The following is a 15,964-nucleotide window of genomic DNA, read 5'->3' as shown; positions in this document are numbered from 1 at the left end:
TAGCGTGGTAGAAGAGTAAAATAAGCACCAAGCGTCGCACAACGCGAATTCTGTAACCAGGCGTCACACAATGCGAATTGCGCAACGAGTAGGTTGTTGAATGCTTCCAACACATTGCAAAGGGCTCTGCCATAATTCTTCATCGTCATCAGGCGCAACATCAACAAAGTGCGCATAATGCCTTACATGCGTTTAGCAGGTACCAACGCTCTCCGTAGAATGACGAAAAATGGCACAGTGCCTGCTGCCCTACTTCTCAAAAATTACAATTATTTATAGCGAAGTGGGTTCCTGGCAAGTGCACTTGTATTGGTCGCCAAGGAAGCCCATAAGCGCATAATCCACTTCCTCGGGGTATCAGCAAAATTACAATGATTTATAGCGTAGTGGGTTCCTCGCAAGTGCACTTGTATTGGTTGCCAAGGAAGCCCATATGTGCATGATCCATTTCCTCGGGGTCTCAGAAAGTTCATCGCCCCCCGCCCCCCGTCTCTCTCCCACGTCAACGTATGTTATACAGCATGACGGGAGAGGGAAATAGCGACCGGGCGTCACCCAATGCAAATTACATAACTGGTGGGCCGTTTAAAGATTCCAACCCATTAAAAAGGGCAGAGCCATAATTCTTCATCGTCATCGGTCGTCGCGTCAACAAAGTGCACATAATGCCTTACAGACGTGTAGGTGGTGTCTCGCTTCTCCGCAGAATGACGAATAATGGCTTAGTAGGTGCTTCCCAACTTCACAAAAATTGTGATTTATGGCGTAGTGGGTACCTTTCTAGTGTACTTGTATTGTAGCCCCAAGAGAGCTTAACGGGCTCTAGAAACGCCGCTCTTCCAGCTTTCGCTGTGACTGTGCTGCGGTTTTCAGCGCAGGCCTGGCGTTTTTTTCTTATGAACGTTTCAACGAGTCATTTAGGCTATTTTATAGTCACTGAATTTTCTATTGCTTTACCTTAAAAAGGTAAGTTGAAAATAATTCATGCTTAGTTGTCATAGCTATTACGGATGCCGCCTCCCTAGTAGCACATATTGTTGCTGTAATGTTGTAACGACGTTGATAATGTTGTCCCATGTTGAGCAACATTGGGCACTTTCAGGCAATGTTGACGGAACGCTAACGTGGCGATGTTCCTGGAATGTGACAACCAAATATTGAACCAACGTTAAATGAATGTGACGGGGTTTTGTGTACACAGTGCATAGTTATCGGTAATGTCTGAAGTTTCATCACCTTTTCATAAATAGAATTTACCAAATCATCACAAACTTTCGTAATCAGGTCGTAATTCAAAAGAGTTGCAGCACAAACATGCGGAGATAAAGAGTCAAAGCGTCACTTCAGCATATTCTTCAGAGCGTTTAGATCCCCAAATGACTGATGGCGCGCACCACTCATCGCATTACTACCGGAGAACTCTCCCGCTGCCGAGCCGAGGCTGCTAGGCGGGGCCAGAGCTGCCGGCCGGAACGCCGATGCTTTCTTCGGTTGCGCAATATCTCCCAAAGCCTCACCAGTTTTGATCCCACGTGGCGCAATGAAAAAGCCGGCGCAAGCGTTTTCAGTTTTTATTCACGAACTAACGGCACCATACCAATAGTTTAGTTTTCTCCTTGGCGCTAGAAGTTGCCGGCGGAGCTTCTTTGCGGCTCTGTTATCGCCTGTCTTTGGTGCAGCATCGTCTGGAGCATACGGTGAATAGACTACCTTCATGCGCGGTGCTTCTACTGTTGAACGCGAATCGACAACTGAAGCCGTGCAAGCGAAGACATGAGCGCGAAAATCGTCCGCAGTTCGAGTGTGCTGTAGTGTGCTGAATGCTCGCGTTGTTTGATAGGTGTTGAAAATGAAACGATCAAGAATGAAGAGTGCGCTCAGTGCCTTGACTGATCGCCAAATACGAAGACGAGTCGCTCAACATGTACAGAGGTAGGTTTTCAGTTCCTCACCCGCATCGGTAGTCTAGTGGTTATGGTGCTCGACTGCCGACCCGAAGGTCGCGGGATCGAATCCCGGCCCCGGCGGCCGCGTTTTCGATGGAGGCGGAAATGCTTGAGGCCCGTGTACTTAAATTGAGGTGCACTTCAGTGGCGTATTAACTCGTTCACGAGTGGGGGGGCTATATATATATTTGATTTAAGGTGACATTTTTATATTCATAGAGCTGATCAGATGACTTGGTTTTCAAAACCGTTTGTTTTAAATCAAGGAAGAATCTGCACAAACAGATAGTGCAGGCTGGGCCGCCCTATACCGCGACAACACAGCAGTGTTTAATAACATTTTGGAAATATTACCGTGAACTTTAAAAAGTACACCCAAATTTAACTTGATCATCTGAGCATTGCATCAACAAACTTGCCAGTCCTAGTTTGGCGTTGTAGATACGATGAGTATGAAGAACCTGCTATGACTCTAGTACCTTAAATATAACATATGGCTGACAAAGCAAGGTACTTCGCAGAAGTCTTCAGGATAAGCCGAGTGCCAATTTCTTTACTGTTAAGTCTTTCTTTAGAAGAAGACCAAGTTCTGTCGATTAATACTTAAAGTGGTCATGAACCACTTTTCCAAGTAATAATCTAATGACCTCAGTATCGGAGTTTACTGCCTCCCGAATCGATTGCCGCAAAAATTTCTCGAATCCGTCAAGAATGAGCGGAGTTACGGGGGTTTGGCGCACGCTCTCAACGCTTTCTCTCTTTTCTCGTGCCGACGAGCGCACTGGAAGCTACACGGGGAGGGATGGCACGGGGAAAGAAGTTACGTCAGCGCGCGTCATGAAACGCGATCGCTCTCCCGCTGTGATTCGCGTGCGCGAATGCGGCTCCCATGTACTGAGGATTGCGGCGCCGGCAAGTGGCGGCACCCCGTGGCAAGAAGCGCATCTGATCCGAACGCCGCTCTCGATTTACATCGGCTATCGGCCAATAAGCATGCTATGTCTCTTGCGACGTAAACTGGCAGATCCGCGACGTCAACGTGCAGACGTCCCGCCCACCGACGAAAGTGAGAACCGGCCTCTGAAAAGAGGGTGCCTGGGGAAACGGCAACTTCGCGCTCCGCTTGTGGCCTTTACGCGGCGCGCACGACTGTAATATTTGGCAGAGCAGTTCATAGCCGTGTCAGCTTTCCACAGGATGTGTTTTTTCAACAAGCCCAAGGGGTGCTTCATGGCCCCTTTAAGCAAACCACATTGAGCTGGTTGTGTACAGTTATAGATTATAAAGGACTAACGAATTTATACACTAGGTGTCGTTCCTTGCCCTCCTACTTTTCCCGGCTTCGGTGGGGCTAGGACGGGAAAGCGGTGAAGTGGCCCTTTACTCCTCCCCTCCGGCTCCTCCAAGTAAATAGCCAATGCAAACTGTGTAAGCTCAAATTTTCTTTGAAACAATTTGGGCGATTATAACGTTGAACTACCCCGTATTGTTTCCTTCCGTATAGGTCGTTAGCTGTTAATGATTGGTCGAAATTTTCTGGGTCATGCTCACAGCACCTGCTCGTAAAACGACGCAACAAATCACGCGTAAGTGATCCACCGCGTCACTACAACGTACGCATGACTGAGTAAAAAAAATATTAATAATGAACTATTTTCAACACGGCGTATTGTTTGTCATTGGTTCTTCGTTATTCGTCAGAAAATTTCACTGTCCCATAAAATTGCCTCCTTGTTACGCGACGTCACAAGTCTGCGAAACCTCGCGGCGTTAAAATAAAGTGTGCACAATAAGCAACACATTACTGTGCTGAACAATAACAATTTTTTTTTGTCTCTTTCTGAACGTAATTTAAGAAGGCTGCCCGCCAATCACATTGGCAGCGGCTGCTTATAGCAGCTTTCTGCGGATTATGGTCACATTAGTCCGGTATTTACGCCATCGTGCAGAGGCTTCTTATTGTAGTTGTTGTAATTAGATGGGAACCTACTAGCTGGTCTGCAAGCAGAGCAGCTACTCCCATCAATTACAAAAAAGCGCCAAGGAAAAACCGCTGTCAACGAATTATGCGAAGCGCTGTCATGTTAAGCAGCTAAAACAACCCCAGTAGGTTGTTTCGAAATGAAACCGATGAAACTAATATATTTTGAACAATGAATAGAGAACTTTTGAGATATCAACAGACATTTAATTCAAATGTAGAAAAATTGGTCGCAGGTAAGAAATTTTCAAGCAAACATTGTTTTTGAGAGGGGTTCAAATGAGCGAATGTATGGAAGTATTGATACAATTGGAAAGTATCGTTTCGGATACAGTAAGTGCTGTAGTATCTCTATCTTGCATCTCAAGTACTTCTTGCCTTCTGATCCTGGCATACACCAACTGCAGGGGATAGACCGTGAATCGGGCTGTGGGGGGACGTAAAAGAATAAATAAATAAAAAAAATTGAAAAAGCTACAAGTTTTTTCCAACCAGTGCACAGAAAGCCGCACGTGCGTTGCCGTACATAAGGCTGTTCCTCCCTTCCTGCAGCTGCGTCGAATGATCGGTACGATCGGTAGTCGCATTTTGCTCCCTCACCAAACACCTACAGCGGCGGCCCTACGGTACCGACTGAGGAGTCCCGCGAACTGCTGGATCAAGCCGGCTGCTTAGCATCTGCGGGGAAGTGTTGCCACCTTGTGGAAATCGGCAACGCGAAAAGAAAAGGACCAAGTTTCAAAGCTCAAAGTCACATGGTTACTGTAACATATACAACGGCGGTACTCACTGTGCGCGTTGTAAAAAGGCACAATTCTCCTCTCTATTCACGGCCGTGACCTGCATAACGAGACGCGGCGTGAATAATGTTTCTTTTTTCCTTTTACAGACGCCAGGGGGCAATAGAGCCGCTCACCGGAAGTTGCAGTACGGAATATGGCGTTGCTTCCGTTATGGGTAACCAGGTTTGCTTTTCAGTTTGTGTGAAATAATTATTTAACACGACTGTTAGTTGCGGGAATATAACGTATGGGTTTTTGCGCTACGCTCAGGCCAAACTTCTTCGCCTGGCTATTCTGTGCTCGGGCCTATTGCTAATCAAATCGAAGCTTTGCTGGGAGTAATTTCAATATGGAATTCGGTTGAAGCCTTCACATATCTTAATGCTGTAATTTTGTATTTACCTTGTCACTTATTTTTCTGTTCTCACTTTTAAGGTGGTGCAAATCTAACGCCCACAATGCTTACTAACCTCAGCGGTTGCTAAGTGCAGCACCGATGCTTGCTTTCTGATCACTAACCATTGCCACCTCTCCTCCAGATATAATCCAAACGACAGCCTACTAGCACCTGATTGTAGGTCTGGGAATGATTATTTCCTGAAACAATAATGAATGATTTGTAAGTAACCCTTTTCCTGCCTCTCGCATTCTTCTTGGGCGTTTGATGCATGTATTTCGCTATTTGACGTCTAACCATCGCTTGCTTGTCATGCTTTCACAAGTCATGTAATCGTTTTGGCCTGGCATATGGTTGCTTGAATTTGCCTTCTCCACGGTGCCGAACTTTAGCGTACACGAATGTTTGCTACGTAATCACGTTCACAAGATCTGATTTCATTTCTCGTGAAAACACAGGTGTGCCGCTTAAAACTGAAATCCTTGCATTCGTTGAAGCAAGAGGACTCAATATCTGTTGCTTTAAGTTTACTTATACAATCACATAAAGTAATTCTGACGATTTTAGTTCGCACGAGTGCATGCTCTGGCGTGTTATCGCATATGTGGGGAACCCATTGTGCAGTCGTAGAGGTTCTCGGCGAGACCATGCACTACTTGCAGAACAAGTGCAGCGCCTGGTCTTGTGTACGTTTTCAAATACTGTTCGAGCAAGAAAGGTTGGACTTGGCATTCATTGCAGATTTTATGGAGGCCCATACTGAACATTTAATTTCTCACAGATAAGAATGTCACTTTTATGTTTCATTTATGTGTACATCTGCAGATAGCCATATTAGGGTACGTGCCAGTCATGAACTGTTGTCTGGAGCCACAGTGCACTTTTTACTGTCAAATACTGGCCTGTGTAGTATTGGTAGGCAAATGGCATGTTGCTTTGTTTTTCTCTCTACCAGCGAATAGCTGTCTGACCACAACATGGCTTGCCTTCCTTTGCACACATGGTACCTTTCTGTGAGCTTCTAGTCCAGCAATTCAGTTCCTACTAATAGATTGATCTTTTAGCATGCTATCAACCTGTGGTTCGCAGCTTTCATGGCCTCATTGCACAGTGTGTACATCCACCAGCAGACAGTAATGTGATCTTCATGCTGCCACTACATGTACGTTTGGAGAATAGTACAGTTGTTTGTGCTGAAATTTCCCTCAGGTGCATGTTATTGCACATCCAAAGAAGCGAAACATTTTGCCATAAAGGGAAAAAAATGTAGGTATCTAAATGCACCTTCGTAGACACTTAAAGGGGTATTCAGACGGGGGAGAAATGCTCGGGGGATAAAGGCGGAGTCTAGTGACGTCAGCTCGCGAGGAGAATGCACAAATGCCCCCCACTCACATGGACGAGGCGGACGAAGGGGGAGACCAGTGTTACTAGACTACTCTGGTGGCTTGCACCACCCGTTTGACAAGCTGCTGACGACGAGCTGCAGACGACCATGCAGCTGCCGCTCTCAGAGAAGTGCAGCAATGTGGCCAAACAAGAGCCCGAAATTTCGCTATATCCCCCACTGCCGGGGGATTGTTTGTCCTTTCGGGGAAAAGGTCCCCGTCTGGGTATTCAGACGGGGGAGAAATGCTCGGGGGAGACTGGGGGGATTGCGGATCACGTGACCGCGACGTCACGGATTAGTGAGTGGGCGTGACTCCCCCGCGCCTCCTCGGAGAGACGGGTACCTTTTCCCCGAAAGGACAAACAATCCCCCGGCGGTGGGGGATATAGCGAAATTTCGGGCTCTTGTTTGGCCACATTGTTGCACTTGCTCCTGCAAAGAGCGGCAGCGGGTGTACAGTCTGCAGCCACATGGTCGTCTGCAGCTCGTCGTCAGCAGCTCGTCAAACGGGTTGTGCAAGCCACCAGAGTAGTCTAGTAACACTGGTCTCCCCTTCCGTTTGCCTCATCCGTGTGAGTGGGGGGCATTTGTGCAGACTTCTCCTCGCGAGCTGACGTCACTAGGCTCCGCCTTTATCCCCCGAGCATTTCCCCTCCCCCGTCTGAATATCCCTTTAAATGCATAAAACTAAAATACTAGAAGTGCTGCAGCCTGTTGCTTTGCGGGTCAAATTAAAGGGGCATTGAACTACCTTTGTTCAGATTGTATAACCTGTGTGAACTATACATTTATGTATTTTCCATTATTCACATAAAGCATAATGTAATCTTGTAGCTGTTATTGCGTCGACATTTTTATTTTTCCCGGGATAGTTTATATGGCTAGTTAATAATGTGACTGTATAAATAAATAAATATGTTGTATAACTTGTGTATGCTAAATTTAATGTACTTGCCATTTGTTCAACACTAACATTATGTACCACCCTGCTAAAATCGCTGAATGGGGATTGCAGTGCGTGCAGATAAAAATAAATAAAATGGTAAACAAAAACGAAATTCATAGAAATGAACAAGGTGCCTCCCAGAAATGTAGCATGGAAACAGTTCTTTATGAGAACCTAGAGTGAGCAGACATATTTCAAGCACAATGTTTACATTTCCTATCTGTGCTCAGTGTCTTCCTGTCCAAGGAAGCAGGGTAGCATGCCACCTACCTCGTTGTGTTTCATTCCTATTCATTTGGTGTGGCCAAGTGTGAGGAGATGAGAGCTGGTTTCTCTCAAAAATGCGTAATGCTTATACGAACTCCAAGCACAGATTTTGTACTACTACATGTTTCGTGAACTGAATCATTGAATATTCACTGTAATGGTAGGAAGGAGCATGCTGGTCCAAACAACCTGCCTAGTTCCTGTTAATTGGCCAGTGTCGGCTCTCTTCAGGGATTTCAGGGAATAGCCACTGCTGGCTGGCGTCTATTTAAAAAGAATACATTTAAGAGGTAGTAAACTTTGTGATCCGCTTGCGAACACCACCGCGAGTCATGCACAATTACAAAATTTACCCTAAGGTGTTCGCAGCTCTGTCTTCTATTCATGGAAAGTATTTTACAAGCGAAAGCTGTTATGAGATCATTTCACCGGCAGTTTTTGGCGCCGTAGTTGTCCGCCGCCGCCGCCACCGCCGGCGTCCGTAACCAGTATCGCTCGAAATAAGAAAAAAAAAACGAAATAAGAAAAAAATTCCAGGATGGAACGAGGTTCGAACCTGGGCCCTCTGCGTGGGAGCCCAGTATTCAACCTCTGAGCCACGCCGGTGCTTGAAACTGCTTTGCAAAAAGGTCCTATACAGGCTTCATGCCGGGAAGGAACCACATTAGCATATGCAATATAGCGTGGTAGAAGAGTAAAATAAGCACCAAGAGACGCACAACGCGAATTCTGTAACCAGGCGTCACACAATGCGAATTGCGCAACGAGTAGGTTGTTGAATGCTTCCAACCCATTACAAAGGGCTCTGCCATAATTCTTCATCGTCATCAGGCACAGCATCAACAAAGTGAGCATAATGCCTTACATGCGTTTAGCAGGTACCAACGCTCTCCGTAGAATGACGAAAAATGGCACAGTGCCTGCTGCCCTACTTCTCAAAAATTACAATGATTTATAGCGTAGTGGGTTCCTCGCAAGTGCACTTGTATTGGTTGCCAAGGAAGCCCATAAGCGCATGATCCACTTCCTCGGGGTCTCAGCAAAGTTCTTCGCCCCCCCCCCCCTCCCCCGTCTCTCTCCCATGTCAACGTATGTTATACAGCATGACGGGAGAGGGAAATAGCGACCGGGCGTCACCCAATGCAAATTACAGAAATGGTGGGCCGTTTAAAGATTCCAACCTATTACAAAGGGCTGAGCCATAATTCTTCGTCATCTGTCGTCGCGCCAACAAAGTGCACATAATGCCTTACAGACGTGTAGCTGGTGCCTCGCTTCTCCGCAGAATGACGAATAATGGCTTAGTAGGTGCTTCCCACCTTCACACAAATTGTGATTTATGGCGTAGTGGGTACCTTTCTAGTCTACTTGTATTGTAGCCCCAAGAGAGCTTAACGGGCTCTAGAAACGCCGCTCTTCCAGCTTTCGCTGTGACTGTGCTGCGGTTTCAGCGCAGGCCTGGCGTTTTTTTTCACGAAGCCCAAGGAATCTTTCACGGCCACTTTAAGCATTAAAAGGAGTCTGTCACAAAGCATAAAATGCTGTCACTGTCACATACGGCTCAGTAATGTTTGAGAAATTGTTAGACACACTTAATTGTGCTTTTTGTTTGCACTTTAATCCACAGTGTAACGTTTACCATAAAATCCCAAGCAAGTGCCCCCCCCCCCCCCTGCCCTCCCGCCATTTTCCCTGCTCTATTGAGTGTTTTTATTCGCTTGACGAGGGCTAATAACGTCATTGAATGCATGCCTATTTAATAACGCATTTCATTGGAAGCACACGCGGCTCTTCTGCTGCCATCTTGAATTTTGATCCATGACAGAGCAAGGGCCCCCCTCCAAACATTGCCGGATTATCTTCCACTGTTGCGGGGGAGCTTGCTTGGGATTTTACGGTAGTTAATTCCGTGTTGACCAAGGCCTGTCAAACTTGCATGTTGTTCTGCCATGTATTATGAATATGAAGTAAAGTTGAAAAGAAGGAAATGCAGTTCTCGCTCATGTAGGGAAACAAAATAGTCAAATAATTGTGTCTTGCACTTTTCAAAGAAACAGGAAGGCATATTCAATTTGCGATGATTGGAAGACTCCGACAGCAATTAAGCTAGCCAGCAGCAAACAGAACCAGTGAAAAACTAAGTGATCATTTTAAAAATAAATATTGTTTCTCTTTTCTGTCCTACTATTTTGGTCTTTGAGGAATGCAAGGAGAAACAAAACAGTCAGGGGGACAAAAACGATAATGAAACTGTGGGAAGTCTGAAGGTTGGTGATTATAGGAAAGATACTTTTTCAGGCATTTGATGCCAGAATAATGTGGCTGACATTTTGAATGTGGAACCTTCGAGATGCATTAAATTGCATGCTTTGTATACATAACTTGCAACTACGTCACACCGCGGAACTCTGGGATACGATTTCGCTGCATGCGCCGCCATTACCGAGCACATGGCAGCAGACGACACCGACTCGAGCTGTGCGGCTCTCGCATTTCCCGTGAACGCTGCACATCGCAACGGCGATTTGTGCGATATTTGGCTGCTGCATGAGAAGTGTAAATCAATAAAAAAAAAAAAAAAGACCAGACGCGGGGACGTACTGTTTGCCAAACGTGATCACAAACCCGTGCGCGCATGAAAGAGCTGTCCGGGAAGCGGAGCACATGGCTTATGAGTGCGTAAACAGGAAGGACCCAGACGTTGTGCAACGTTTGTGTGTGCGGGTGTCACTTCATAACAGGCAAGTCATGCTTCCGAATCTCCTCACCTTTTCGCCGAGTGTATTACCACGAAGTTACGCGCGAGGTCAATTTTTGTCCAAACGTGAAGCACCGAATTGAACACAGTGATCGCACCTTGGTTTTCGGGAGGCCCTCTTAGCTCTTCGGTGAAACAAACCCCGACTGGGTGCCAAACATGTTTTTGGGCCATGGGTTTATGCAGCAATCAGCGACGAAATCTGTGCAGTTTTAGCGCCGCAAAATGCAGGCGGCGATATCGCCGCCGTACGGGACTCGTACGAAGTTTACGTGCGACACCACTGACGACACTGCAAGCTGCATAATGTCCTGAACAATTCTTGTTCGTCATAAGCGCGAGGCAAACAATCAAAACAAGCGCAATACGCCGAACGATCCGCGCACGAACGTAAACACAGCGCGGCCACGGAGACGTATGTGCTCGGTGATGGCGGACGGAAGACAGGAACTGACGTCACTTGCAAGTTATGTATAGCAACTGCATGCAGCTTTCTTTCTGCCTTGCTCAACCTTTCACCTCTTTCTTCAACAATTTAGTGCGCAAACTAATACCTCTTTTCTCAGAAATAACCAGACTTGTACTTTAGAATGTCATTCGTTGGCAAATCACCCACATTTCCTTTTTTGTCTGGAAATGCAGCAGTCACCCATTCCACAGAGGCTAATCACCATATTGCTGGTTCATAATTGAACCGTATGACGCCTCTGCATTATGTGAAAGTTCCAAATAAAAAATAAATCTGAGTGTATCTGTGACTGCACTGTGATATGATTTTGTTAGTAGTCAAGGCTGTGTGTGTGTTTTTTCACCTGGTAAGACCAGTGTGACGACACACCAGGCATTGAAAAAAAAACTTTTCTTCGTATAGGTAGACCTCTCACTTACTTTGGTGGCTTAAATGTGTGCATCTGGGACTGTGCACTGCAAGATTATAGGTCTGTTGCTCAAGTAGTAAAGTGTTCCAGCATGTAGTGGATCATGTGACAACATTTGTATATCTACCTTTTTGCTAGCACAAGTCTGCATTTGCTAGTGGGGAGGTATATATGTAGTTATATTTACTCAGTTTCTATAAATATTACTTTAGTAATTGGCCAATCAAGGCATCGGTTGTATTCAATTTAATAGTCCTGTGCTAAAGTACTGCCTTTCTTGCATGGTGTCCAGAATATGCTGTAAAATCTTGCATGTCTTGAATATAATGTTAGGAAAAACTTTACATTTTCTGTAAGGCTTATGAAAATTTCACGCTTGATTTGTTTAACGAGTGATTACTAATTGTCCTACAAAGAAGAAAAGATTTGGACTCTTAAAAGCTTTGGCAGCTTTGAGATAATTCAAGAAACACATCTAACATGTCATATTTTTTTTGTTAAAGTGTTTCTTTTGCAAGATTTTAAAGGAGTACTGACATGAATTTAAAAATTTTTCAGGTTGTTGCTCTAAATGAAAGCACGGGTGTCGAGAACCCTAAAAAGAGTGTCGTGGTGCCTGGGGATGCATTGCATATATTTCTAATACCGCTTCTTTCAACCAGCAGTTTCGGTTTCGGTTTCGAGAGGGCGGCTTCATAGTGACGTGTCAAGTCGGCCCGTGACGTCACGGGCAGACTGCAACCCACGAAATATGCAACTGCTGTCCTTTGCTGTCAGTCGAACGTGGTTCATGATGAGTGAACTGTCGTCCAGTGCCTCCGACAGCGATTTCTGTGATTTAGGCTGCATGCAGAACCCAGATTTCGCAAACCAAGTAAGCTGACTTGAAACGTCATAGGGCTCTCCATGCGGTGAAGCTGCCTTGCAGATGCTGGGAGATGAAAACTTTAAAATCAAACTTAAATATTTATACGTGTTTCCCGGATGCAATGTGGGGAGAGCGTTAACACTACATGCCAAGGAAACCAAAAACGTCCGTTTTGCTGCACTTCAAAATCGTGTCAGTTCTCCTTTAAAGCAAGAAACAACTTGGTCTGCACAATATTGTGCTACAGTGAGCTATCCCTTGTCAACATTGCTGGTTAAAATAGGATTTTTCTGTGTAAAAGTGAGCACTAGACATATTGTTGGTATCATTTTGAGTTTCTTTTTATATAATGCATTGCTAGAAATATTATCTGTTGCATGTTTTTTTTTGCAATTTTTCTGCACTAATGAGCAAGCAGTGTCACATTTTGGAAAGAATGAATGGCAAAACTTACTTAAAACAACTTTTAATTCCTGGAGGTAGTTTTCAATAAAGGTTTGTATTTTTCAAACTCTTTTTCAAAAGGGAGAAAGGCCCATTAGTTAGTTTAGTAAGGACTGGCAACATGATTTATTGTACGTATCTCATGAAACTGCTGGAAAAGCACTGTGATTGAGCTCATGGAGCCAGTGGCATTGGCAGAAATTTCTTTCAGTGGGGGTACATCCTTAATCTGAAAGGGGGTCCGGGCACGCTAGTGTGGGCGAGTTTCATTTCGTGCTCTGTGTACCATGGCAGAAAGAAATTTTGGGAGGGGCACATGCCTGGTGTGCCACCCCTTGTCTACACCACTGCATGGAGCCACACGGACAGTGTTATCGATCGATATCACACATTCATCACTGAAATAAGTTATGCCATGGCTATTTCTGTGGCTGCACCTGTTTGTGAAAATTTGGTGCTAGGGAGTTTAAAATTGGTCTTTGACCCCATGAAATGCATGAAAATCAACAGAGGTGCCACTTGATGTGTATGTGTGCAGCACAAGGCCTACTGCATACTATGGGCAGTCATCGACAGTGTCGCGTATGCAGCAGCAGTACTGGACCACCAAGCAGGCATTCTTCCGCAAGATTGGTCGCAAGGAAGATGACTGTATCATTGCCAGCGATGCTGAGCTCGATGCCAAGCTCGAGCTCTTCGGGGCCATCCAGGAGTCCTGCACTAACTTGCTGCGGGTGCTGGAAAACTACCAAGACCGCATATTGGGTGAGTTCATTCTTCTTTCCAGCAGTTGCTAGAGTGCTTTATTAGGCAGCACTTACCATTTCATGTATGCATAAAATAGAGGCACATTCAATAGTATTGCCCCCCTTTGTGTGTGATTCAGTAGAATTATTCGGATTCAGATGTTATTATATGTAGATTGTTGTTATGAGATCGAATATACAGGAAGAGGTCCAAGAGTCTGAGACTGAATTGGTGCCTCTCATCTAAAGAATTGGATGTTATCAGGGATAAGAGAAATTAGAGCAGGCTGATGATGAAAGGGAGTAATGGATAGTGTCGCTTAACTCGGGCAGTCATGTTCGGTGCTAGTACTTCTAGGCTTCTCACAGTTTCACCACAAATTTCATGCCGGTGTATACACACAAGGTATATTGAACATGCGTACAAGGTAACAGGAATTGTAGATGTACTAATAGAGAAAACGAAACATGCTAGTAACCATGAAACAAATTAAAGAAAAACAGATATAAAATGCAGTTGAACATGAGTGGAAAACACAATTATATACAACAGGTGTAATGAACAGCATACAGAAATAAGAACAAGTTGAGCAGAAAAGTGGCACATTTAAACATTCCACGAGTAATTAATAAGTGAAATAATAAATATAGTAGATAATGAGAGCTATAAAAATTTATACATTGCACAGTTCGTACAAAATAGGTTAAGTATAATTTCATTTAGGCATTATAACCTTTATGAATTAATTAATGAAAGAATGTAGTGATATAGGTTTTAAAATAAATGGTAGTGAGTTGTAGTTCGTGTGTGCACAACATTCTTGTTTTTGCTGCTCTTGTAAATCCTTTGTACTGTAGCAGGCACACAAGTTGGGCATGAGGAAATGCTGAATCTATTGCTAAATAGCAGAGATCTTATTTTATATATACTGATTGCCTTAGTGCCCTGGGGTGTTAATCACCCCTGACACTAAAAGAATGGATGTGTTTTATCACACATTATTAACTTTCATGTTTAATACAGCACCCCATTTACGGTGTTAAAGTGCCTAAACAAGCAAAGAAGTTCAGGGGAAGATGGAGGCTTGAAGTGATTAAATATGGTTTTGCAGGCAATGTCACTGGAGCCAGTATTTCGACAAGTGGACTTGTCTTCTTCAAGACAGGAACTCTCTTGCTTAGCAGTGTGTTTATGTACGCTTTGCTCACTCTTCCCCAACTGCAAAAGTGGAGAAGGGGAAGACAAAGCATGTGTGCATACGAGGGAAAGGAAATAAAGGGAGGAGGGGGATGTTTTATACAGTGCTAGGCAGTATCGAAGATACATGTATCTTTGATACTATCTTAGGTACTCTTTGGGTACCTTGTATCTGTATCGCGATACGTCTCACAAGACGTGTATCAGTATCTGTATTTTCAATACATTGAAAAATGTATCATGTATCTTAAGATACAAGATAATGCAATCGCAACACCGCGGTGCAAAACAATAAACGTTGGTTGAACTCCGCTTCTCAAGCTGATACTGCTCCCACTAAGCCACCAGATTAAAACTAAAGACAGTGGAATTATTTTATCTTTCCGCCACAGTTTTCCAGCAAGGGCAGGTGATGAGCTCTGAGCGTCCCTATTGAGGGAGCAGAGTCACGTGGTGGCACTCGCATCGTCTCGACAGACAAACTCACGAACGTTTGCGCCCAGGCGATATTTGTTTTCACGGCTTTTTTTTAAATCTTTTTAGTTCTGTCGGTGCTATGGCACTTGGCTCTTAGCCACTATCCTGTGCCACATACTCCAATGCGTGCAGTGTCTTTTGCACAAATTCTGATGCCGCTGTAGTGTCGTTATCAAAGTTGCTGTTGAGTTGTGCTTAGTTACAAAGTCTGAAGAATGCAAGAAATGGTGTTGCTTTGCGTCTCGTGGCTTTCACACATCAGCGATTTCAAGGACCTCATCGATGCAAGTTTGACTTACATGCAATGAGATTGACTTATATGCAAATAAGTTTCTAACAGCTATAGCACCACTGGTAGCGATGCTGGATTTAACAGAAGAATCATTCACTTAACAGAAGCTACCTTGGCGCACGTCTCCTTTTCTTTTATTCAATGAGTTTTCAAAAATCGTAATTGGATTGTTAGCACAAGTTCTTTCTAAGCTGTCCTTTTCCGTCCCATACATTACCTATGTCTCTGTATTGCTCTTTTCGGGTCTGCTTACGGCAATATGTCTTTAACGTGCTGGCAAGGTAAGCTCTCTGCTTTATTCTTACTTTTAGCTGTCTGCATTATTTCTGGTACTGTTTACAGACCTATAGTCTACTTAAGTTTACTGTTATATCAAGGCGACGTTGAGAACAAATATATAACAATCGGTGCATGCTTGGAGTATACAGTAACAAATATTCTGCTTACTGCTTAGTAAAATAGTGAAATCTGCCTTTTTCACGGTGCCCCGGCGCATGCTGGGGCATCGTGAAACCAAACCCCTACCAAACCCCTACCAAAACTGCAGAGGGCAGCACAGGAAAATGAAAGAGGTGGATTGAGTTTTCATGATAA

At 44.5% G+C, this 15,964-nt stretch overlaps 1 protein-coding gene and 1 long non-coding RNA gene across 7 annotated transcripts in view; one reads left to right on the top strand and one right to left on the bottom strand.

Annotated features, from left to right (window-relative positions):
- LOC125756894 (uncharacterized) overlaps nucleotides 1-4,794 on the bottom strand; it is a 48,071-nt gene extending 43,277 nt beyond the window's left edge. The window contains exon 1 of the long non-coding RNA XR_007414851.1: nucleotides 4,718-4,794. This is a non-coding gene — a long non-coding RNA (uncharacterized LOC125756894). The remainder of the gene's footprint in view (nucleotides 1-4,717) is intronic.
- Nucleotides 4,700-15,964, top strand: part of LOC119379344 (islet cell autoantigen 1) — a 77,599-nt gene continuing 66,334 nt past the window's right edge. Inside the window, exons 1-3 of one of the 6 annotated variants that reach the window (XM_037648628.2) lie at nucleotides 4,700-4,884; nucleotides 5,249-5,328; nucleotides 13,196-13,422. In XM_037648628.2, the coding sequence (XP_037504556.1) occupies nucleotides 5,318-5,328; nucleotides 13,196-13,422 (238 nt within the window). In that variant the 5' untranslated portion in view covers nucleotides 4,700-4,884; nucleotides 5,249-5,317. The other 5 variants (XM_037648629.2, XM_037648635.2, XM_037648632.2 and 2 more) reach the window with 5 other exon arrangements.

Source organism: Rhipicephalus sanguineus, chromosome 1 (genome assembly GCF_013339695.2).
Source record: "Rhipicephalus sanguineus isolate Rsan-2018 chromosome 1, BIME_Rsan_1.4, whole genome shotgun sequence".
NCBI classification, from domain to species: domain Eukaryota; kingdom Metazoa; phylum Arthropoda; class Arachnida; order Ixodida; family Ixodidae; genus Rhipicephalus; species Rhipicephalus sanguineus.
This window is presented reverse-complemented; position numbering and strand designations above follow the sequence as displayed.